This window comes from Chaetura pelagica, unplaced genomic scaffold (assembly GCF_000747805.2).
Source record: "Chaetura pelagica isolate M959 unplaced genomic scaffold, ChaPel_1.0 scaffold107, whole genome shotgun sequence".
NCBI classification, from domain to species: domain Eukaryota; kingdom Metazoa; phylum Chordata; class Aves; order Apodiformes; family Apodidae; genus Chaetura; species Chaetura pelagica.
The window spans coordinates 2,216,051-2,239,332 of NW_009953979.1; the positions used below are offsets into that span (position 1 = coordinate 2,216,051).

The 23,282-nt window shown below is 40.3% G+C and overlaps 1 protein-coding gene across 1 annotated transcript in view; it reads right to left on the reverse strand.

Moving 5' to 3' along the window:
• Nucleotides 1-228: 228 nt before the first annotated feature.
• Nucleotides 229-23,282, reverse strand: part of KIF13B (kinesin family member 13B) — a 141,091-nt gene continuing 118,037 nt past the window's right edge. Inside the window, 5 exon segments of the mRNA XM_010002230.1 lie at nt 229-521; nt 3,397-4,420; nt 5,957-6,019; nt 15,054-15,187; nt 16,176-16,293. Coding sequence (XP_010000532.1) covers nt 229-521; nt 3,397-4,420; nt 5,957-6,019; nt 15,054-15,187; nt 16,176-16,293 — 1,632 coding nt within the window.

Sequence of the window (23,282 nt, forward strand, 5' to 3'; positions counted from 1 at the left end):
TACCATCAGTCACAGCTGGAAGCGTCACAATTTGTAACAGGAAACGAAGGACATGGATCCAGCACCATGACAAGGCAAAGAATTAACATGTCAATCATCCAAAGCAGAGAAAAAACCCCTTCATTAGTGTTTGCCACAAACTAGAAGTTCACAGGGTTGGTTTAGCTTCCCGAAGACCTGCTCCCCTGGCTGTGCTGCAGGGTGCTTGCTGAGGCAGGCAGGACCATCTCAGTTTGCCCAGGATTTCCTGTTCTCTGCAGTTTTCTGGCTCTTCTCTGCTCGCAATGTGGATCCTCCCTCTGATTTTGCCAGGGCTGTGAGTGAGGCCAGGTTGGTGGTTGACCCTGAGAAGCTGCCACTTTTCCTGTTCTCAGCAGCAACTCCTCCTTGCAACCTCAAGCCAGCGCTGCGCCGCCGGGCTGGCCCCGGCGCCTTCTTCACCCTGCCCAGTTTCACCAGCAATCCGTAGCCTGGGTTGCATCTGAAGTACTGCTTCCCTCCAATGGAGCCATCGTTCTTACCTTGGACAAGAAGAGAAAGGAAGATGATGGGACTAGGGGTGATGGTTTTAAACTGAAAGAGGAGAGATCTAGACTGGATGTGAGGAAAAAAGCTTTTACAGTCAAGGTGGAGAGACACTGGCACGGGTTGCCCAGAGAGGTGGGAGATGCTCCAGCCCTGGAAACTTGCCAGGTCAGGTTGCACAAGGCCCTGAGTAACATGATCTAGTCAAAGATGACCCTGTCCATGGCAGGGGGGTTGGACTAGATGATCTTTAAAGCCCCCTTTCCACCAAAACTATTCTATGATTCTATTCCATGATAGAACAAGTGTTTTTTACTGAGCACCTACAGTGTGCTACCAGGAGGACACAGGAAGACGAAAGCAAGAAGAAAATACTGAGATGGAAAATCACTGTTCCCTACAAATACACTGTGAAGGTAAACACCAAGGAGCAGAGAGCACTATGGGCACTACAGGACAAAGCTGGTACAAGAGGAAAAAAATCTGATGATCGATACAATTACTGATATAAAGACAAGTCTTCCAACTAACAGAGGAGAACAGGAGTGGGAGCAGCCTTCTCACAGGCATGAAGGTAAAAAAACCCAGAACATCAGCTGACCATGTCTGGACTTGATATAAGCCTAGAAGAAGCAGCTGCTGGACTAAATTCAGGTGGCTCCTAGCTCCAGTGACTCCAGGACACTTCACTGCCAAACACCAGCAAAGCCATTGCTTGGAGACAGTTACTCTGAATTGGACACTCCACTTTCTTCCTCCTCACTTGCTACTCATGGGCATTCTTACATTTCACCAAAAGTGTCAAATAACCAGTTCAGCAATGGACACCTTAGCAAACTATCAGGTAGGAAGGAAAAAAAGCCATTTAAAAGAGCTTTTGGTTTTCTGAGATGATGAGAGTCTGAAGTTGAGAAATGTTACTGTTTCCAACACATAAAATCTCCACAGAACAGAAAGAATTTTTTTTACATTGATGTTGTTGAGATCTTTCTATTTCTCCCTTTAGATAATTTAGAATTCTCATGAACATTGTTCTGGGTACCAGAACACAGACTGTTCCCATTTGTCAAGGGAATGTGAAAAAATACAACAGCTCTTTAAATTACATGAGGTCACCCTCTTCTCTCTTTTAAAAACATAAGGGCCCTTCTCTCTACCACCATTACCACATTGGGTCCAACACACTCTCATGTGGCCAAGAACTTTGACTTCTACCCCTGTTTGTGTGTGAAAAATGTACAAGTTTGTGAACTTATTTCCCAAGGGAAGCTCCAGATGTGCTAGAAGCCAGTTATGTTCCAGCAGGAACTTAATCCCAGTGGGGAGAAAAGGGGGAAAAAACCTACTCAGTAACATCAGCAGTTGAGTCCTCAACAGACCAAAAATCTTGTAGCTTTTTGAGTCTTCCACAGACAGTGAAGCTGATGCTTACTGGTTATGTGCAAACAGCTTTACATAATTAGCTCTGTGGACAAGATCAGCCAGACAGGGAGGGAAGGTGACTTTCCAAATTTGAAATGAATCTGTAAATATATGTTGTGTTGTGGTTCTTTTCAATAAGCCAAGTTCAGGACTGAGAATTGGGTCTACAGCTCTCGAAGGGATTAGAGCTACAGATTGCCTTCCAGGATGGCAAACTCCAGAGGGTTTTCTGAAACCAGCTGAAAACACACCATCTAGTTTAGCTTTTCTGAGCACATCATGTGCAGGGAAGATAACTGCTCATTTAATGGGAGTTCTGGATCCCTGACACAGTATTTATCTGGATGAACGGCTCCAATCCCAGGAAAGTGTGAAGCAGAGACCAGTGTGGTCAACTCCCTGGGACGTGCTGATGCACCAGACAGAGCCTGCACTGCAGACTTGGAATGCTACAGTTTGGTTAAAAGGATTTAAATAAGGAGCTTTACATGCCCTTGGTAAACCAAACCCTCTTACTGTCAAAGGCAGCCGTATCTACTGCTTGGCTTTTGAATTTTCCACTAGCAAGCCCTGCCTTTCCCCAGTTCTGTCTGCTCTTGGATAAAAACAGTCCCATGGAAATGGACATGAACCTGGAGAGGAAAGGAGCTGTGAAGACTGAAGGCCCAGCAGAGAACTAGTGCCAGCCATCATCTTTCTTTCATCATGTGCTCAAGTCACTGTTTTTCTGCCTCATGCTACAAAGTCATGCAAAAAACAGAACCTCCCCAGGAACAGTAGTTTGGTTTCCAAAAATTACGTATTAGAGCCCAAATTCTGGAAAGTCATAGAGATAAGAGTCAGACAGGAATGGCACATGAGAAGCTGAAAGAAACCTTAAATCATCTGTATGTCCTGGTGCTCAATGAATTATTATTTCCTACTCGCTTTTACACATATAAATACATACAGAAACACACAAATATAGTATTTTGCAATCTTACAGCTTATTTTAAAATAGCTTGTGAGAGACTAGGTAACCTGTTAAGAGACTTTTAATCATGTTTAGGCTAAATATTCCTTTGCTCATGTGAATCCCAAAATTCCTGTTGAGCTTTGTTCACCCTGATCCTCAGAGCAGAAGCCCAGAAGAAAACTCTTTGGATGCAACTGCAACTACAGACTCACTGAGCTGCATTGTAAAAACAATCCTGATTCCCACCTCCATTATAAGAAGCCAGTGAAATAACTGGGAAAGGACACAATCCAGTCAGAGGTCTGTGAGACTAAGTTTACAACAGCAGATTGGGAAAAAGATGACAGAAGGGAAAGATCTTCTATATTTTCCTTCTCAAAATGCACCCAGTAATGGCCAATGAACCCCCTCCACATAAAAAAAGCATTGAAAGGAACACAGCAGCAAACTCAGGCCTGCTGTCTGCTTTATACCTGGAGTAGATAATGTTTTACCTGAAGGTAAATCCAGTTCGACACCAACCCATGTTCCCTCTTGAAAGTCTGTGGGTCCAATATATCGGACGGTGCCCATCTTATTTGCACCAACTGTGACATATTCTCCCTCCTTCAGCCACTCAGGAATTTCATTGGCATCTTCAGAGTCAGAAATCACCTCCAGTTTTTCTTCTGCCATCTCTGATCCATGATGGTTCAGCCCACGGGCAGTGGAGGTGCTCTTCTCTCCTTCTTGCTGCTCTTCGGTGCTCAGCGAACACGTGGGATCTGCCCCCAACATGCTTGAGAAGGACTTCAGCTCTGACGTCTTCACTTTCTGGATTTTGAAGGGGGAGGCTGCAACACCGGGCTGGGATAACTGGTCGGGATGAACCTGTGGATTGGGAAACCCTAGTTCTGAAGCCCCAAAAGCCACTTCTTTTTTCCTAGCTTGTCCTGCTGACTCCATGGATTGTTTGGGTGACAGCTCCTTCTTGGGAGTGGAGGTAGAAATGAAGGTTTTTGCATCAGTGGCTGCAGAGGCACCATGTGCCCGCTCACCTGGAGTCACAGGAGATGTGCAAGGTTTTGATTTCAAAGCATCGTTTCCATTCACTTCAGCTTCATCTTTAGATCTTGCGTGAGCACTTTGAAGGCTGGAGGGTGGAAGACTTTCTCTCTTAGAACTAAGACAGCTTTCTGAAGAACTGTCTGAGTGCCCTGGCATGTCAGAAGAAGAGACCTGAGCCAGAGTGGGAGCTGGGAGGTCACTCACTGCAGGCACTGGACCTCCTGGTTGAGCCATGGCATCACTTCCTGCTGCAAGGGCTTCAGAGAGCGTGGCCGTCGAAACACTATGAGAAAAATACCCACTGGAGGCTTCACTCAGAGGACTGGGTGGTCCTTCCTGGGAGTCCTGCACATGGATGTCTCCTGTGGGCTGCTGCAAAGGCACTTTGGGTGTCTTTTCCGGGCTCTTGTCTGCCTCAGACATTTGCACTGGAGTTTCAAATGGCTGTTTCCCTACTTCTTCTTGGTTAATCTGAAACAGAAGAGGACAGGGATGGTGGAGCTCTGTTATCCAATATATCTGGGATAAAAAGATAGATACAGGGCCTCTGGGAAGTACTAAGGCCTCCAGCTTATCTAAATCCCTGTGTAGCTGCCATCTCCCAAAGATGCAAGTTGATCCCAAGTCAGCTTTGCAAACCTGGTAGGATTGTCAGCTCATTTCTTCCATTAATAAGAAAAGTGTCGACTAAAAGAAATACGTCCCCCAATATTTACTGAAAAATTATTTATATTACAGGAATGGTCATTTGCTGTTTGAATAGTAGGATTTATATGAAATGTGAAACAGCCATGATCTATAAGTCTCTCACAGTTATTTGGCTTAACTCTCAGGATTGATAAATCACACCTCTCCCACTAAACTGTCATTTATGTCCCCGTTTCCAAATGCCATTCCCACCTCAATGCCACAAGCACCACACACTTTCAGAGTATGAAATTAACTGCACCTCATGAGATTAACAGCCCATTTTAGTGATGTATTTCTTGGCTGTAAAGTTTTCTAAATCTGATAGATCAATATCTTTTGCCAGCACATGTACTCTAAAAGATTAGGATGTCTCTAAATCTCTTTGGGAGAGAGGGAGGAGGTTTCTAATACAGAGGGGGAAAAAAAGTGGTTGGAGGACAGCAGATCTGTACATGTCCTATCTTAACTCTCAGGTGTACATTTTGTTTACTGGTCAAAATTTTTATTTTTATCCCATCTAGCAGTAAATAGTGCCAAAGTACAGGACTTTCCCTTCTTCTGAAATCCCTTTTTACTGGAAATGTAAGTGGCATTTAAAGAAAGAGAGGTTTGACTGTATTACAGGAATTCCAGAACCAAAGTCTAGCTTGCTATTTCTAAACAAAATGTAAAACAGACAAGTTTTTTTTAATATTCCTGTGGATTATAGACATATTTTTAGCTTCTCTATCAAGAGGGTGGTGTACACATGGTCTCTGGAGCTCTGCTTTTTCTTTGGGCTTCCTTTTTAAGCATTCAGATAACATGCATTTTGCTAAGACAATAAAAGCACAGTGGGAGAAAGCTGCTTTGCTATTCATAAGACTGAAGTTCTGCTGAACTGTATGAGATCTTAGGGTCTATTTTCTCTCCAGCTTAGCAAAAGCCTTTTTTTTTCACACTTTTTTTTTTTTATAATGAATTGGCTTGAAATGTAGAATTGAGAATTAAGCTCAACACTCAGAATAACAGACACATTCTGTTTATAGAAAGCTTAGCAATTTGCCTTTTAAAGCAGCAAAACAACTAAATCTTAGCTAGTTAACTGCTAATGCAATCATATGATTAACCAGGCTTTTAAATACAGAAGCATAACTAGTCATATAAGGGGAAATTTTACCAGGACCCAAGAAGACTCAGCAACACACACTGCATTTCATTGTCTCACAGTGCAGCAACAGAATAAGTGCAACAGGTTTTAAGTAGCTACCCCAGCAGTTGCTTTTGCCAGGCATGTGAATATAAAAATTGCATCATCACATCCTGGGATGTGCTCACCTGTTTCATCCTTGCAGCGCTGGCATCAACACTGGCAGACTGAACCATGATTCGTGGCAGAGCCTGCAGGAAGAAAAAGACAGTGCATCATTCTGTTAAAAGATTAAACATTGCCAAACTGGTAAACATTAAAACTTAGACAGGAAATTTTGGAATGACAGACAAACTGTTGTCATGCAGGGATGGAACATTGCTTTTTATTGCATTCTGACAACATGCTCTGAAGGGGCAAAAACCTGACCCAAGGCATCCCTGAAATGTGACACGTAAGCAGCTACAAGTACAAATTCAGAGTGTGTCCTCTTCTTTTATGCAAACAGACCACTGAGCAACCAGATGATGAAGAGGCCTGAGATCATGACGGTCTGGCAAGTGAAATCCTTAACTTCCAATCCCTCTCCAAAGCTCTTCCTTCATCTCCAGTATTCTCATTCAGTTTCACTTTTGCCACTGTTCACTTTAACTCAGAGGATGCCAAAACCAAAATCTGTACAACCTCTTTTCAAAGAGGGTACCAGCACTGCCTACTAGAGTGAAGGCTACACGTGCCCATTTCCTAATCAGACTATGCTGGTCCTGTGCCAGAAGAATCACTTCTGTATCTTCTCTTTTATAGCACAGGGCTTGATACGAAGGCATTGACAATAAACGTCCCTCGCTGGTTCGGTGTTCAGGTTTTATGGTGAAGATACGGAATAATCACTCTCTTAAGACTATAACAGCAAATTGTGACATTTGACTATAAATCTTAGGCTGTCAACTTGGGCTGTCATGCACTGTTGACATTGAGGGGGGAAGAGACCTCCAGTTCAATGGAGAACCTTGGGAAAACAAAGCATGGAGAAGTGAAAAAGGCAGGAACATTTCTTCAGTGCTGTTAAATAACGTATGGCAAGTGGAGGTTCATACTTTCAAGGAAAGAGCTCCTTAAGGGCAACATCTCATACAATTTGGGAGCAGTCTGCTTTTTTTATTTTTTCTCTAAGGGACTTGAGAGCTCCTTCTGTAGAAATACACAGGCAGTGCTCATCTCTGAGACAGCTATTTCTGGAATTCAACAATCTGTTTAAAGAACCATAACTCTCCAGCTGAAGAGTAAGGTGGTCTTCTCTTGCATCCTTTTTAAGTACAGCAAAGCAGGACTATGACTAATCCTGTCCCCAAAAGAAATAAACATGGCAGAAAAGAACAGCTATTATTTATACAGAGATTGCCAGGCATTAAATAAAACCACTGTTTTTCCAAGGTAGAAATAAAAATAAGACAAAAGATGGACAAAACCCCCTACAGGTTCTCAGTGAATAAAAATACTTTTAAAAAAGACATTAAAGCTTCAGTTCAATAAAGGAAGGTAGGAGAGATGGGGATTGTTTGTCATTAAACTTGCTAATTGAAAGTGCACCACTGAAGTGGGGTTCAGAGCAAACTGGCTCCATCTCGGGTGCACAAGGTATTAGCATTTTGAAATCCTTACTAGGACACGCACTGGGGCTCTGGGAAGCAGACGGTGACCCAAATCGGAACAGATCAATGACGCCTAAAAATAAACACAGCTTTAGGGCTCATGATCCAGTGGTTTTCAAACACCTCATACTCCAGAACTCCAGATTCCTTTGGAATAAAGTGTAATCTTTTAAGACAAAAGTATTAACCTGGAAACAACTGTAGTTCTGACTTGTGACTTGTCCAGAGGTAGCTTAGAGCGATGAGGTGAGTAGTCTGACTCGGCCCAAGTATTAACTCAGACATGCCAGGACAACTCGATTATTTTAAGAGTCAAGTATTTCACTTCAACAAAGACTATAGAGGAGAGGGATTAGCTCTCTTGTGAGAAAAGCTTGCAAATTTTAGGTTTAATGGAAGCTTATCACAGTGTAAAAGGGAGCCGAGTATTTGGCAGAACACTTATTCTCTCCTGTTTAACAATTTTGGAACCATGGGTTGCTCCTGGGTTAGTCTATCTTGGGCATGCAAAGCCAAGCTATTAAATATCCCTTTTTAATCAACAAATAACTGTAGTTACAAGGCATTAGGGCTAATCCCTAGGCAGGAACTTCCATAGCACTTTAAACCTTTTGCAGAGGTGCAGCTGAACCTCAGTGAGAAGCCATGGCTCTTGGATTATCCTAGTTAAGTATCTCCATGGCCCAATGGTAAAAGCACTCACTTTGGCATCTCAGATAGGTAGTGCAAAGGAAAAAACACTGTCCTTGTTGCTTTCACTTTCCTCTTTGTGATTTGATATAGCAGGGGAAAGTGCCTTTTTTTTTCAGCAGATCTTGAATCAGAAGCTGAAGTCAGATCCAGGCTCTCAGACTGGCACCATAACACAACTTGATCTTCTTGCCCCATCTTCTCCCACTATACGTGCCACCTCTGGGAAGTGCTGAGGTCTGGCGTTAGTTATTACCCAGAGATAAGCACTCAGAATTGGACTAAGAAAGAGTTTAATTAAAGATATTTCTCAGTTCCTTTGATTCCCTTTCTTCCTTTAAAACAAATAAGAAGAGGAAAGTGTGGGGGTTTTATCTCTCAAAAACCTTCAGTCTTCCAGCACATAAATCCATGAAATCTAAAAATCCAGTTGATATCAAATAGCACAAGAAATAAAACTGTTACACTTTAATCATTCCTCATTAAGTTCTCCTCCTGAAAGGATGACAAATCTCAAAACTACAGTAACTTTGCCAAGCAATGTTTAGAAAAACATGGAGAGAAAAGCAATTATGAGAAGTGGCACTTGCCCAACTTTGGTGTTGACAAGAAACAGATGGGCAGAAACACCCTCACTGGGGTATAGCAAGAGCACTAAAACAAATCTTTGTTATGAAATGTAGTCAAGTTACTTGGGGGGGAGATACTGAAAACAATGTGTTTGACTCTCTGTGAAGACATTTACTGGATGAAAAACATTTCTGAACTGAGAGCCAAATTCTGCCACATTAAATGTTTGTAGATAGCAACTGCTAAACTAGACATATATATTTACCCAATAGCAAAACATGACCCTTGTATAAGTGATATTTTTTTGGCACAATTTCTTTAACCAAGCTGACAAAATATGGAATAAGAGAAAACATGAAAGCAATTCACTTTAAAGCATCTTTGAAACTGTAGAACAAAAATTTTCTTTTTCCTAAGAGCTGCTATTTTGTACAGTGGGGTTATGAAGATTTCTGAGAGGAGTGTTTGCACAGTATTTTCTGGTGAGATGAGAGGTCAGTTTGCACATACTCTGATGTGTCCAAAAGCCATGATGTCTTTACTAGTGAGTATCATCATCTAGAGACCCACCTGGTATGTTGGTGAGCTTGAACCAGAAAAGCAAATGTGCATCTCAATCTGCTTAGAGGCACAATTAACCTGTAATGAACTCTTTTTCATACCATATTTTACATCTATACAATGGCAACCTCTTCAATGAGCTCACAAAAACACATTTGGTATTTCTATGTCATTAAACATTTTGTAAAATGCCTCTGACAAGAGTGACTGATGACTTCAGTACAAAGCCTTTTGATTTTTTATCACTGGATGAAAATCCTTCAGTGTTAACACCCAATGTGCAGAAGGTTCAGTGGCAATGAAGGGAACAGACTGGGCCAGTGCGTACAAGAATTATCCTCCAATCTACAGAAATGGTCTGGCCAAGGTCATAGCTGATGCAATCTGAAAAGGACATGATCAGAAAACTTCCCCTGCTCTTGTCTATGCTTTACCATCTGCAGACAGGAGTGACGGAGCTCAAGGACTGTCACATTGACAGTATTATGTTCACATCACCATTTAAAAGCAGCTATTGGAAATTTCTGCAGCAGGGCTTAACAGTTCCTTCATTAAATGGAGATTTAAATCAGGTTTGAGCACTTGGGATAAAATACTTCCACAAGACATACACAGTAATGCAGTAAGAATTCTGAATCCCCTCGTACATAACAAAAAACGTTGAATCCATTTTTTAATTCCCCTATTTTAAAGAAGGTCCCTACCCAACAATACTCCTCTCTGCCCATAATTTTAAAGTCATTGCTAATTCAAATATAAAATCTCTCTCAGTAAAAGTTTGTTTACTGTTATCTCAGTGATGGTTTGTTTTCTTCTCAAAAGACACTGTGCATTTAAATATTAAACAAACCTCTTTTGTTCCACCTTCCCTATGTGGAGCATCTCAGCCTGTAATAATACTTCTGGATTCCACATTTCTAATATACTTTATGCAAAATTAACTGTAACATTTTCTATGCAGTTAAATTATTTCACTCCTAGGTCCGGGCAGATTAGAAGAGTAATTCATAACCATTTTCAAGTTAGTTCATAGAGAAGTTTCACTGGTTTGCTCTAAGAACTTTAAAAGCCAGTTTTCCATACTTATTAAAAACTACTTGTATGAGGGTGATAGTGAAAACTGAATTGAGAAAGAAATCAAAACACTAAACTCAGTCACAAGAACTAGAAGCACATGAGCTCAGCTGGCCACAGAGGATCTGTTGAGCTAGGCTGATTATAGCATCCAAATGATTCTTTATTTGAAACTCTGAAAAAAGCTTTTGAGATTTTAAAGAAGGTTCTCTCAGGCCACATTATTTACATTTGATTAAGGAATGTCAGTTCTAGCAATTATACTATGCACCATGCACATCCATGAAACTGTTATTTTTTAATGCACTGCCAGAAAAAGGCTTTTGTCTACTTAGATAGCTTTTCATTAACTGCCTTTCATTATTTTTTAAGATTAATTACTATGTCTGCATCAGAAGGTAAAAGAAAAAAACCTGAAAGCTGCTCCATGTGTCATATGTCTGCATTTTCTATAGCATAAAACAAAATCTAATTGCATTAGCATATGAAAATTCAAATGTGTATTTTTTAACATAGCTGTGACTCTGGAGCTCTCATTTAAGCCATGTGCTAACAGAAAGAACCTTGGTGGATGCTCAAATGTCTTGAGTATGAAGGTGACCAATATCCACTTGAGTATGAAGGTGACCAATATCCACTCAGCAAATGCACACTGGTCAGAAGAATGTGCTTCTGCCACAGCAATGTCAAAAAACAGAAACTGAAATTTAATATGTACATTTTTAATGTCACCACCCAATGATACCCTAAAATGTAATTACACGGGCAGTTCCTGGAGATCAACAGGGTCATAAGGTAGAGGACAGTAATTCTGCTGGGTGCACACTATGAAAGCCTCAGCATGTTAATAAAAAAAAGTCAAGCTTCAAGAGCATGTACATAATATAATTAAGCACAGAGAGAGGAAACACTGATTCTCCATCCACCTGCATATTTTACACAAGTATTTTAAACTTTTCCCCATCAGCAATAAGGCTTGGTGAGGCTTTAAATCTTGCACACTGCAGTACTAGGCTTTTTAAAGATTATAGACTAGGAAGACAAAAAGCAATCCAGCAGCCCAAAAAGGTTTAAATTGTTGGCTTTTTTTATTTACAGACTACTGGCAACTAATTTAAAGGCATCAGATAATGGAGAAAATAGGCATTTTCTAACGTAAAAGTATATAAACAGCTTCATCAGAAACCAATCTTTTAGGTACATAAACAGCTTCATCGGAAGCTGTTCTGCTAGTTACATAAAGAATCCTATTATGCCAAATTAATTCAATCTAACTAATTAGAGAGCAGGAAGTTCTTTCAATTATTTTATGTGCTGTCTGAGAAACACACTTGAATACGAGAGCAGATTTCATTAATTGCGGTTCATTATTCTCCAGATTAGTTACTAAACTTGCATCAGAAGGTCAAAGACAGCAATTCTGTTAGCTGCCACCACCTTGACTGGAATGTCTCTGCATTTCTGAAATGCAGGCAATTGTAGCCCACAAACAAAAACAGCAGCAGGAAAGGCCATTTTGTTGAGATCACTTTTCTATGTGCTCACTCACTTTCAGGTCGATGTCAGTCTAAGCAAAGGTGTATGGCTGAGAGGGAAAAAGAAAAAAAGCAAGCTGCTAAAATAATAAAAAAGGTATTTTCAGAAGGATTGATCAGAACTCCATCTCCTGTTTACTGACACAGAATCAGAGATTCAGTAACGCATCCACTCGGAGAGCTGCTTAGTCATGATGAACTTCAGTTATAAACTTGGAAAAAGTACTGCTCCCCTGGAAATGATGCTTAAAAGCACTGAAATCAACTTAGCTATGTACAGCCATCTAACTCTGGTCATTTAGCTACAACATACTGGAGATTTAATACAAGAGTTGGGCCTGCTGTCTAGTTCAAGCTGGTTCACCAGCATTTTTCCAGAAAGGGTTTTAATGACATTAGATCATTAAGTACTCTCAAACAATGCAGCAGATAATGGATTGAAAAGGGAGTTTGACAAGAACTTTGGAAATCCTCTTTCACTGTGGTCAATGTAGTCTGATGAACCAGAAGAAAGTAATAAATGGATCTATTTAAGGTTTTTGGTATTTATGTTCAAAAACCTGTTATCACATATCTGCTTGTTTGCTTTTAGCCAGGAAAGGATTATTTACATCTTTTAATTTGCTTTGCAAAGCATTCCCTTAGTAATTTCTATTCCTGAACTTAGCTCTCCCAGTTTGTTTTTTATGGCAACAGAAGTCCATCAGTTCCTGGTTAGGGGTAAGATTCCTTTGCAGTTAACAGCCAAAAATACTTTTGGCTTTGGTTCCTTATACTTTTTATAGCTTTCCACCTACTCTCACCTTGCACATTCATTTATGCCACTGTGTATGGAAGTTTTATTCTTCCACAGAACAAAGATGCATAGCTCCACATTCTCTGAGGCTCAGAAATACAAATTTTTGTGTTTTCCATTGCATAGTTCAGTACAGTTATGCCAGAATTAGAAGCTTTGCTGTCTCGCTCTGGCAGGTTGGTGAAGGTGTTAAAGCAGATTGCCAAATACTGACCCCCACAGCAGCCCCATCATCCACCCAGTACAGTAGCCATTCATCACCATCATAATTTAAATTCTTCTGGACACATTTGCATCAGCAGGCCATTATGAAGAAACAGCAAGAGAGATGACAAGGCATGATATTTATGATCTTAAAGCCACTCTCACTACAGCAGCACGTATTTATTTTTTGTGCTGCACAAAAGAAGCCGTAGCTAATTCTGTAGCAGTTCCTTCCATTTCTGCTCTCTCTCCTATGCACTGGCATTGCTAACAGGAGTGAAGAAGCTCTGCTTCCTTACTGACAGAGCTGCAAAGAATAATCTAGAAACCTCTTAAACCAGTGAGGTATATTTGTAATACAACTAACTTGTTCTTTTACAATTAAAAGTAGCAAATAAAGATTTCATTTTATTGTACAGATCCAGCAGTCACGGGAAAACTCTGGTTGCTCTCCAATGCAACTAAACATTAAAACAGCACACACTCCTGTTATTATATTAGCTTTTACTTTTCTAAACCAAAGCAGAAACAGCATTTTCCCTCCTATTAAAAATGGATGTGACCATGATCTGGTTATTTGAATTTCCATAGTAGTCCACAATATAGAATAAAATATGTTTAAATAGATGTCTGTGTAGTTTAAAAACTGACTTCAAGACAAATAATACAAGACTGATCTTGAACAGTAGAAAGGAGTGGGAACAGGTGGTTAGACTACAGGCAGGAAATTAGGCCTCGTTTGTCATCTTAGCTGTCATTGATTCAGTAAGAATTCAAGAGGTGGCCAGAGGCCCTCACTGCAATTGTAAAGAGCACCTATTTGCACCTTTTGATACCCAAGTACCTTGAAGAAAGCCACTGTCTTAATTTGAATTCCCCACATTTCATAGATGAGGAAGGTTATATGATTCCAGTCTCACCACTAAGGCTGTTGGAAGCAAAAGGCAACAGGAAATTGTAAAGCATTACATTAGGTAATAAGATCTGGGAGTGAAATTTACTTGTTCTATTACATTGTACATTGCCTTACTTCTATTTGTGCTAGGTGTGCCACAAGTTACTTTTAAAAATATTTAAGGGCTAGTGTATTTATTTTTGGCCTATTCATTTTTCACTGTACTTCTACAATGACAAAACAACTTCCTGTAATCCTCAGACATAATGGCAAGTTCAGTTGTAGCAAACAAGGGAGCAGAAAGTCTGGATCCAATCACACAAAAAAAGAAAATAGTTTTTTTCGGATTTTAGGATTTGTTTTGCTTTGTTTTGAGAAAGGCATCCTTTAAAACAATTGTCTGTATATGAAAAGGTATGGAAAGGTCTAAGTTAACTGGTAATGTGTTTCCAGAACCCAAGTTGAGTGAACAAGACAACAGCAGAGTGAGCTGAATGGTTAACAAAGCCCAGACAGAATGGACTTCCACAAACTTTAACAAGGGAGATCTGGCTCCAGATTTATCTTCCTAATAGTTTTTTAAATCTTCCAGATTTTCCCTATACAGGACTACTCCTGTATAAATGAACTACAGACACTCAAATAAAGGAGCAAATATTCTTTCTAATGGGATTGTGTATTTCATATCTTTTCTTTAAAAGATGGTGGTGTTTTCTAGCCTGCTTAGCCATGCATTAGCTACTGCTCAGAGTACAAAAACCACATCTGGAGCAGGTGGAGTTTTGCAGAACAGCATTAAAAAAAGAAAAAAAAAAAAAAAAAAAAAAAAAAAAAAAAAAAAAAAAAAAAAGAGCAAATGCTTCTCTGGCATGTGGAATAGATAAGAGAATGAACAAAAGCAACTGTCCAAAGTACAGAGCAGACGGTGAAAGGTGACATGAGCTGGGGCAAGGGGGGAACAGGGTATGAAATAACGAATTAAAAATAGAATTACATTTTCCACTTGGCAATACACAAACAACACTAAGTGCACTTCATAAATTTTACTATTGTTGCTGCAAGTGGTATTACCATCAATCACACTGGTAGTGTACTTGGCACTTTTAAAAAGCCGAGTGGGCTGAGTGTATCAATAAGTTTAAACAGCTCCACTATCTCTGGACGGAACGGAGGGGAAATGCATCACAAGGCTTTGCTATGACTAAAAGCTTGGTTTGCACTGCAACAACATATAAAATAGCACTTTGCCAGCAAGTCTAACAGCACTCACCAATATTACTGCAGAGCCTATTTGATTTAATTTTTTACCTGCTGTGCAAGAGGAGAGGTCTGCCTGCCCTTTTTCTCATCTCTAACAGGAAAGAGAGACTTCAGCAGCTTCGGCATCTGAGGCACAAAGGACTTTACAGGATTCAGGTAGGAAGCAGCAAGGCTACTAATACCTGTGGGAAGATTGAAAAAAATTAGAACACTTATGCTTTGGGGAAAAGAAAAAAAATAACCCCAATCCAAACTCCCCTAAAAATATTACAAAACTATTATTATTTTAGGCTGACACCTTCCAGTGGTCAAACCATTAGCCAAGGAAAAGCACTGAATGCTTGTTCCTCTCTTGAAAGGGATGTATGAATTTGGGTAGGTCTTAATCTGTGGCCCCAGCATACAGAATTATTTTTTTTTACCACATATGGGCAAAAAAGCTTGTTGTTTGCAACTGGAAACATAAAATACTTTATAATTTGTAGAAGCAGGGAAAATAAATTAATAAATTAATAAATGAATGAATGGAAGCAAAATGGTGACAGGATGTTCATAGAGCACACAATTTTAAGGACAATTAGAAAACTTACTAGAAATAAAAGAAAGAAGTAAAGAAATAAAAGTTAGGGGCATCCAACTCTCCTTAATCAAAGTGCTGTTTTTTCTACACTACTCCCCCCTTGAGAAAACCTAGTTGGAGATACAAGACATGACTATTTTATATCTTCACACTCTCAGTTACATATTAGGCACAACAGCTGCAAAATAATCTATTCAATTCCCATGCTGCTTATTTTCTAAAACATTAGCTACCTTACTGTCTTTGCTGTTTACTCATGTATAAAACAGCACTGTCTGAGCCCAGCTAACTTTTGACTTCAGAAACTGAGCTCCTGAGATAAGACTGCATCTTCAGACAACTATAACTAGGTAGCACTTAGCAGAGCTAATAATGAGAGTTAAAGGAAAGGCTAGTTGGAATAGCCCTGAATCTGAGTAGCTTTGCCACAACTGCTAAATATTCACATAGAGGGAACTGCATGAACATTGCTCTGGAGAAGAAATTTCTCTGCATCTCTGAAAGCATCTCAGCTTTATCTGACATTCAGGAGCTGTGGTAACTTCCCTCCATTTTTATAAAAGTTGTTTCAGCTTAAGGAAAGCCCTTACCTGGATCAGGAGAGTGGTTTTGCTGTGCAGAGCCTGGCAGAGAAGTACGAGATGGACTAATGCCTCTACTGGAATTTGTGGCACCTTGGGACACATCTTGCTGACTCTCCCATCGGCCCTAGGGGAAAAAAGAAGTTGCACTTTTGAAAGTTAGCTCACCAGCAAGAGCACAGCAACATTTACACACCATGCCAGCCTGCACAGCCCCTTGGCAAAGTTCAGAATGCACAGAGCTGAGGAAAGACCCTTCCCCAGAGGCACTTTTAGTTGAAGCACCTGGTCCTGCACAGATAAGCAACCTCAGCTCTCAACAGCATCAAAGCACATAAAAAATCTACTTTCAGACCTCAAAGCTAGAACAGTTCACTCAGTTGTGCAGCTTGTTTTAGATATTACAGCCAGGTAAAAAGAAAACAGTACTGTCTGCCCAAAATTCCTAAATATTTTGCAGATCTGCTCAGGAAGTGGTTACCAGTAAAACCTGCATATGGGAAGTGTCAGAGAGAAATGGTGAGGACAGAGCTCTGAAAAAGAGAAGAAATTTAATCTTAGCCCTAAAGGCTGGAAACCAGTGCCTAGGGTTGGATAATGGATGAGCTGATTAGATCACGAGGGAACAACTGTAGTAGTGCAATTTATTTATTTTTTTAACAGCCTAGAAAAGACAGAGATGGAATACACACAAGAACAAGCTGCAGGTACCAGGAGCCAAGAAAAAGATTAAGTAAAGGACAGGTTAGAGTTTTGACATGGTTGATGAAGATGAAACACAATGATTTTCAGACCTGCAAGAGCATGAGTGTAGATGAGGCAGGAAGAAACAGTGATGGAGCAGGCAGTAGGCCATCTGCCTCCCCAGGGCCCGAGGATTCTCTAGCTGGGTTATCACATGGATCCCAAGAGAACCACACACCATTCTGTGCGTGGGTTGTAATTTCTCTCGCTTTCGCAAAGGTCCACTGTGGTTTTGCATCTTTCATCTCCACCTTATGGGTCAGAAATTGGCTCAATGACAGTCTCTTGGCTAACGGAGAGGATCTCCAAAGTAATATTTCACATCAGTGCACGAGTGTCAAGAAACTCCGTAGTCAAATTGTTTTTTCCCTAACTCTATCATCTTGAGATGTAAAATCTTTTACAGATTTGCCTGCAATGATTACACTAAATGACTGGTCAGAGGGTGTCTCTGCTGAAAGTTTCATGAAGATACAGGACAGCATATTGCTTCATGGAACTGACACTGTGTTAGGTGTGTGGTGCTGAAAAGCCAGCACTGAAATCCATGTGGTTACCCTGCAATCTTCTGATAAAGGCACACTCCCAATGCCTGTTAAAGCAGTTCCTTCACACTGCCAAAGAGCAGGCCCTAATGAAGCTATATGGTGCTAATTTGCTTAACTTACAGGAGAAGTAAAGGCAATTCAGTATCCATTTAGAGAGCCTGGTCTCAAATGCTACAAAAAGTCTTGATGTCTTTTGGAAAACTGTTGTTCTGTTCAGGTAGCAGAGTGCTCTCAGGACTACAAGCTTGCAAAGTTTCCTCTTTCCAGAATCAAGAGGTTGCAAAGACAAGATGGTGCAGCCAAACTAATATAAATGGAATTCTGATCCCACTTTTGATAAAAAGTTATTGGTTCAATATCTGTACTTGCCTGGACCATATTGTATCCGTATCGTTTGTCCTTTTCAAAGACATAACAGAGGGAGAAAGGCTTTCACAATACAGCAAACATACTAGAAAGGAGTCACAAGGAAAGGACAGAGCTGCTACATCCCAGATCACAGGTTTTTGGTATTTTTTTCCTGGGGGAAGAGGTGGAAATGTGCCTTTTTGAGAAGCTTCATGCGGTTGGATGCAAGGAAATAATCCAACCTTGAACAGAAAAATTGTCCCCCTGCACTGGTGAGGCCACACCTGCAGTTTTGTGTCCAGTTTTGGGCACCTCAATTCAAGAGAGACATTGAGGTGCTGGAGTTAGCACAGAGGAGGGCAACGAAGCTGGTGAAAGGCCTAGAGAATAAATCTTAGGAACAACCCTTGAAGGAGCTGGGAATGTTTAATTTGAGAAAGAGGAGGATGAGGGGAGACCTCATCAGTCTCTACAAGTACCTGAAAGGTCATTGTAGGGAGGTTGGTCTCTTTTCACAGGTAATTAGCGACAGAACAAGAGGGAATGGCTTCAAGATGCAACAGGGGAGGTTTAGACTGGATGTTAGGATTTTTTTTTTCACAGAAAGAGTGGTCAGACACTGGGACAGGCTGCCCAGGGAGGTGATTGAGTCACCATCCCGGGGTGTGTTTAAGGGTTGTTTGGACGTGATGTTGGTGGATATGGTTTAGGGGAGGACTTTGTAGAGTAGGGATGATGGTTGGACCCGGTGATCCCAAGGGTCTTTTCCAACCTGAACAGTTCTATGATTCTATAAAAAGCAAGTAACTTGCACTTTTGCAGAGCAGCACCCATCTTCAGACCTCCACTGGCTACCATCAGTACTGTTAGACGTAGAGGCAACAGGCGCTGTTTCCATGAAGTAACCTTTGGGATACCTAAAGACTAATGGATGTGACAGTTGACTGGAGGCAGCCATCCTGAATGTCAAAACTGATGTAACCCAGGCTGGGACTAGCATTAATACCAGGGGTTTTGTTTAGTCTTGTATTTTTGATGACTTTAATGTTTAAGCCCTTCTTGAAAGCTTCCTGCTTTATCAGCATGGATGACAGAGCTGTCCTACCCATTCCTCAAAACCCCAACTTAAGCATTATCTTTGACCTGCAACTCATTTACATCTTACACAAATCAAAAAGTCATGCCTATGTCTGGAAAATTCTTTCCACAAAATGCTTCTCTGAAACAGCCCTTTCTATTTCACTCCCCAGAAAATCTCATTCAGGCTTCTGCTGTCTTAAGTTTCAGCTAGTGCAGGTTTCTTTCAGGTGGCCTTGCCCTCTTTCAGGAGGCAGTCTTGCCCCTCCTGTATCCATTCCAAATACTACTTTAGAGACTGCTTTCTTATCTTGCCACATTGATAATTTCTTGGGTTGCAGCAGACACTGAAAGCCAGGATGGAAATAGCCAACAACTTCAGACTATGCTCAAAACTGTCCTCCCCGTTGGATATGAAATGTTTCCTGAAGTCTCCTTCTCTAGCTCCCACTGACGTGTTAGTTTGCAGTAGAAGAGTTAAACAGTGAGAAGAGAGTTCATGCTCTATCAAGATGAGGAAAATATCTCAGTGTAATTCAGTATTTTTTGGATGCACCAGCTCAGTGGTGCTGAAGGAGTTTTAAAAAACAAAAAATACTACTATTTGGTGGGAAGTCATAACAAGACTCAAACTATCTTGAAACACTCTTTGGTTTTATTGACTTCTGGTCTGATCTGCAATCAGTCAGGTAGATGTTGGCATTAAGTTAAGAGAAAGAACTATAGGAGAGTACAAAGCATCTGAAGGCCTGTTTTTGGAGGGCATAAAGAAGTTTGATTAGTGTTACTTTTGGATCATAGGGTAACAACCCACTTACTAAAGACAAATGGAAAAAGGCGACATGCCTTAATAATCTGCTATTTATAGGCCAAGTCTAAGTGCTTCTGGAGACCACAGAGACATAGGAAACAGCTATTATTACAGGTAAGTTTTCTAGCTTACTAAAACACTGGCTCAATGCAGGTAAGGAGCAACTGAATCATTTTCTGAATCCCTCTTTGTTGAGTCAGAAGCACCCTTCATTGACCATTCCAACAAAAATAATTTCATGCAAGTATCTTGCTTTCTAGAGCTGTTTGGAGAATGATTTAAAAACCAGAGTAGACAAGAAACAGTGCAAAACACTTCCAGAATATTAATTCTGCACAGACAGAACTTTTTTCTTAGGATAATTAGAAAATTTTGCTTCAGTCTTAATATTACGGACGACTATTTTTGACATGATTTTAATGTTCTACCTGTTGCCAGGTTAAATAAAATGCAGGATCCAAGAACAGGAATATGCACTTGAGAATAGGATTTGTTTGGCCATGTATTTAAAGCATGTTGGGTTTTAAATAGCATTTGCTTTGGAGGAAGTAGAAAGATCATAACTTTAGACTGAAGGTGAGATTTGCTAGGGGTAACGTGAGCCTCAAGTCTCAGGTGTCAGCAAACCATTAACAAGTAGGTAAATCAGGGCAACAGGTGGAGAACCTTTTGCAAAAGAAAATACTGAAGCCAACTGAATTGGCCAATTGGCATGCGAAGAATCTGCAGAGGCAAAAGGTAGTTCATGAATGATTGATTTTACTAAACTGGATTGAAAGATAACCTATCTCACTCTCACAAAGAAAAAAAAAAGAAAAAAAGAATTATTAACTATATTAACTTGATGAAGTTCCCAAGTTTAACATATGCATGCTATGTAGCACTCACATGATTGCTTTGTGCATTCACTAACTGCAACACTTAAATAATACCAATTGCTTAGACTTAAAGTGCTGTGAATCTTTTGTCTATCAAGAAGGGTGGTGAGAGAAGGGAAGGAAGCTTGTAAATCATCTGCCCAGAGGAGCCATCATTTCATGAATATACTTGGTCTCTGCCAAGTGACCAAACAGAGGTCAAGTGACTTAATTTAACAAATCAAAAATAGCCACTGGAAGAACGCATGCCCTTTGATGTATTTTGATACAGAGCTGTTTATCAAGTGGTTTATTTCTAGAGTATCTTCTCCTTCTCCTGTGCCTTCCCTTCTTTCACACATCCTCCATGAAAAACTCCCAGGAATTTATTTTAGGTCACCATTGACACACAAAATCTTGAGAGCAAATATGGGTGATCACTACCTAAGTCATCTGTAGGCTTTACCTGACAACAATTCTTTTCTTGAAGCTGACAGACCATTAAAATGCTGCCACTGGGTAAGAGAAATGAGTAGTTCTTGTGTTTTATTATTTTAGCAGTTCAGAAAAGGCTTAGTAAAAGGTGACCATATAGCACGTATAAGCACACAGCTGGGACAAAAGGCACTTGTTCTCATGAGCAGTGAGATTATTCAAATTTATCTACATAGTACCAATTTGGTGAAAAAAAACTCTGGCTCCCAGTAAAACTGAGAAGGTCAAGTGGCACAGCACTTGGCTTTTGGATAGAAGGCTTTTCAGCTACAAACTACTGGACCTTTGGGAAAAGAAGGATGACTGTTAAAGACAGAACAGCTGTTGTGCAAAGGCATTTGAAGAACAACTAATGAAATTCTTCATCAGTATGTGATTATTGCCTGAAGAAGACCTGTAAAACAAGTCAGAGGTGCCTTCCATTATTTGAGCATCTGATTCATCCATTTTAAGTTAACTGACTTTCTAAACTTCCAATGCAAACACTCTGGAATGTAAATAATCCAGCTCCCTATCTTATATTGCCACTAAGTGTTTCTACACTCCCACATCACCTGACATGTGTATAAAATGAAATTAAATTCATCTCACTATCCTGTAACCATACCTGTAGTGATAACAGGAGTAAAAACTTTAAGCAAGCAGATACAGCTTAGAGGTGAGATCAAATGCAGTCCTGTTAACCTAATATTAAACATCTGTAAGACTGTATTCTGAAGTGAAGTTAGAAGGTATCTTCTTGCCTTTTCAGCCAGTTAGGTAGCTTAATCTTATGAGTTATTATTTAAAAATCCCAGTGGTGACTTAAATATTTCACATGAATGCACAGAGTCATCCTGCTTCTTGGAAGCTGTCTGTGGTGACAGTACATGGAGATATTCCTTAATGTTTTTCAAGATGTGCCAAACCCACACTGCTGCTCCAGTCCTGCAGAAGGGCTTTTCTAGCTCTTCATGGAGCTGTGACCACCCACCTGTACTTGTAGTAACAAGGAACCAACTATGGCTCCAAGATGAATCCTGATTCTAATTCTGGAAACTTCTAATCTGCATGCTTTAGTTGCACCAATATCATTTAAGTCTTATTCTAACTGATTTCATACTAATTTATACAGGGGAATAAGTCCTGGCTATTCACAGTGGTGAAGAATGAAGCAGAGTCCACCATCAGAATTTTACCAGTATGAATGGTGTTGTACATACAGGAATGAGATTCAGAGCATTTTCCACAAAACTAAAAATCCATGGTATGGACAGCAAGAATATAAGGTATAATACTGCTAAAATTAGAGAAAAAAATGAGGTATTTTTTCAGAAAAATGAAGTAATGTTGAGGGCTTCCACTAATATTAAAGTATTCAGGATTGACTGATCAGTTTTCCATCCAATTCAGGATGCTGTTACTATCCCATGACTGATAATTCTTATAATAAACTACTTGTTTGAGATTAGTTTATTATAGTCAGTTGTAAACAAAACCAAATTCCTGGTAAAATAATTATTAATGATTGCTTGTTTTTCACTGAATTTCTCTGCAAATGGCAAAGACATCTAACTTAGCTGAAACTCTGCAGATCAAGCCATTCTCAGACCATTGTGCTAAAACAGATAGGACTGTTACCATCAGTGTGCTTTATGTTGTGTGTGCTTCATGTCATCTGTGTGCATGTACAAATTTCATCATAGAATGGTTTGGGCTGGAAAGGACCTTAAAGATCATCTAGTCCCAACCCTCTGCTATGAGCAGGGACACCTCCTACTAGACCAGGTTGCTCCAAGCCCCATCCAACCTGCCGGGGATGGGGCAGCCACAGCTGCTCTGGGTAACCTGGGCCAGTGTCTCACCACCCTCACAGTAAAGAATTTCTTCCTAATGTCTAACCTAAATCTATCCACTTCCAGTTTAAAACCACTACTCCTTATCCTATCACTCCATGCCACTGTAAAAAGTCCTTTCCCAGCCTTCCTCTAGGCCTCCCTCAGGTTTTGGAAGGCTGCTATAAAGTCTCCCCTGGAACCTACAAATTTAACATTTCATTGGGATTACAAGTGCCTCCATTCACCTCTCTGTGGAAACTGAGCCAGAGATCCATTCAAAATAAAAAAATTCTAGCAGGGGAGTTTGCACTCCCCCTGTCCTGAGTAACAAGTGCCTTGAAAGGAAGCACACTGCAGCAGGGAGGTAAGTTACAACACCTCAGCCCCACGTTACAGCCCATACAGTGCGTTTGTCAGCA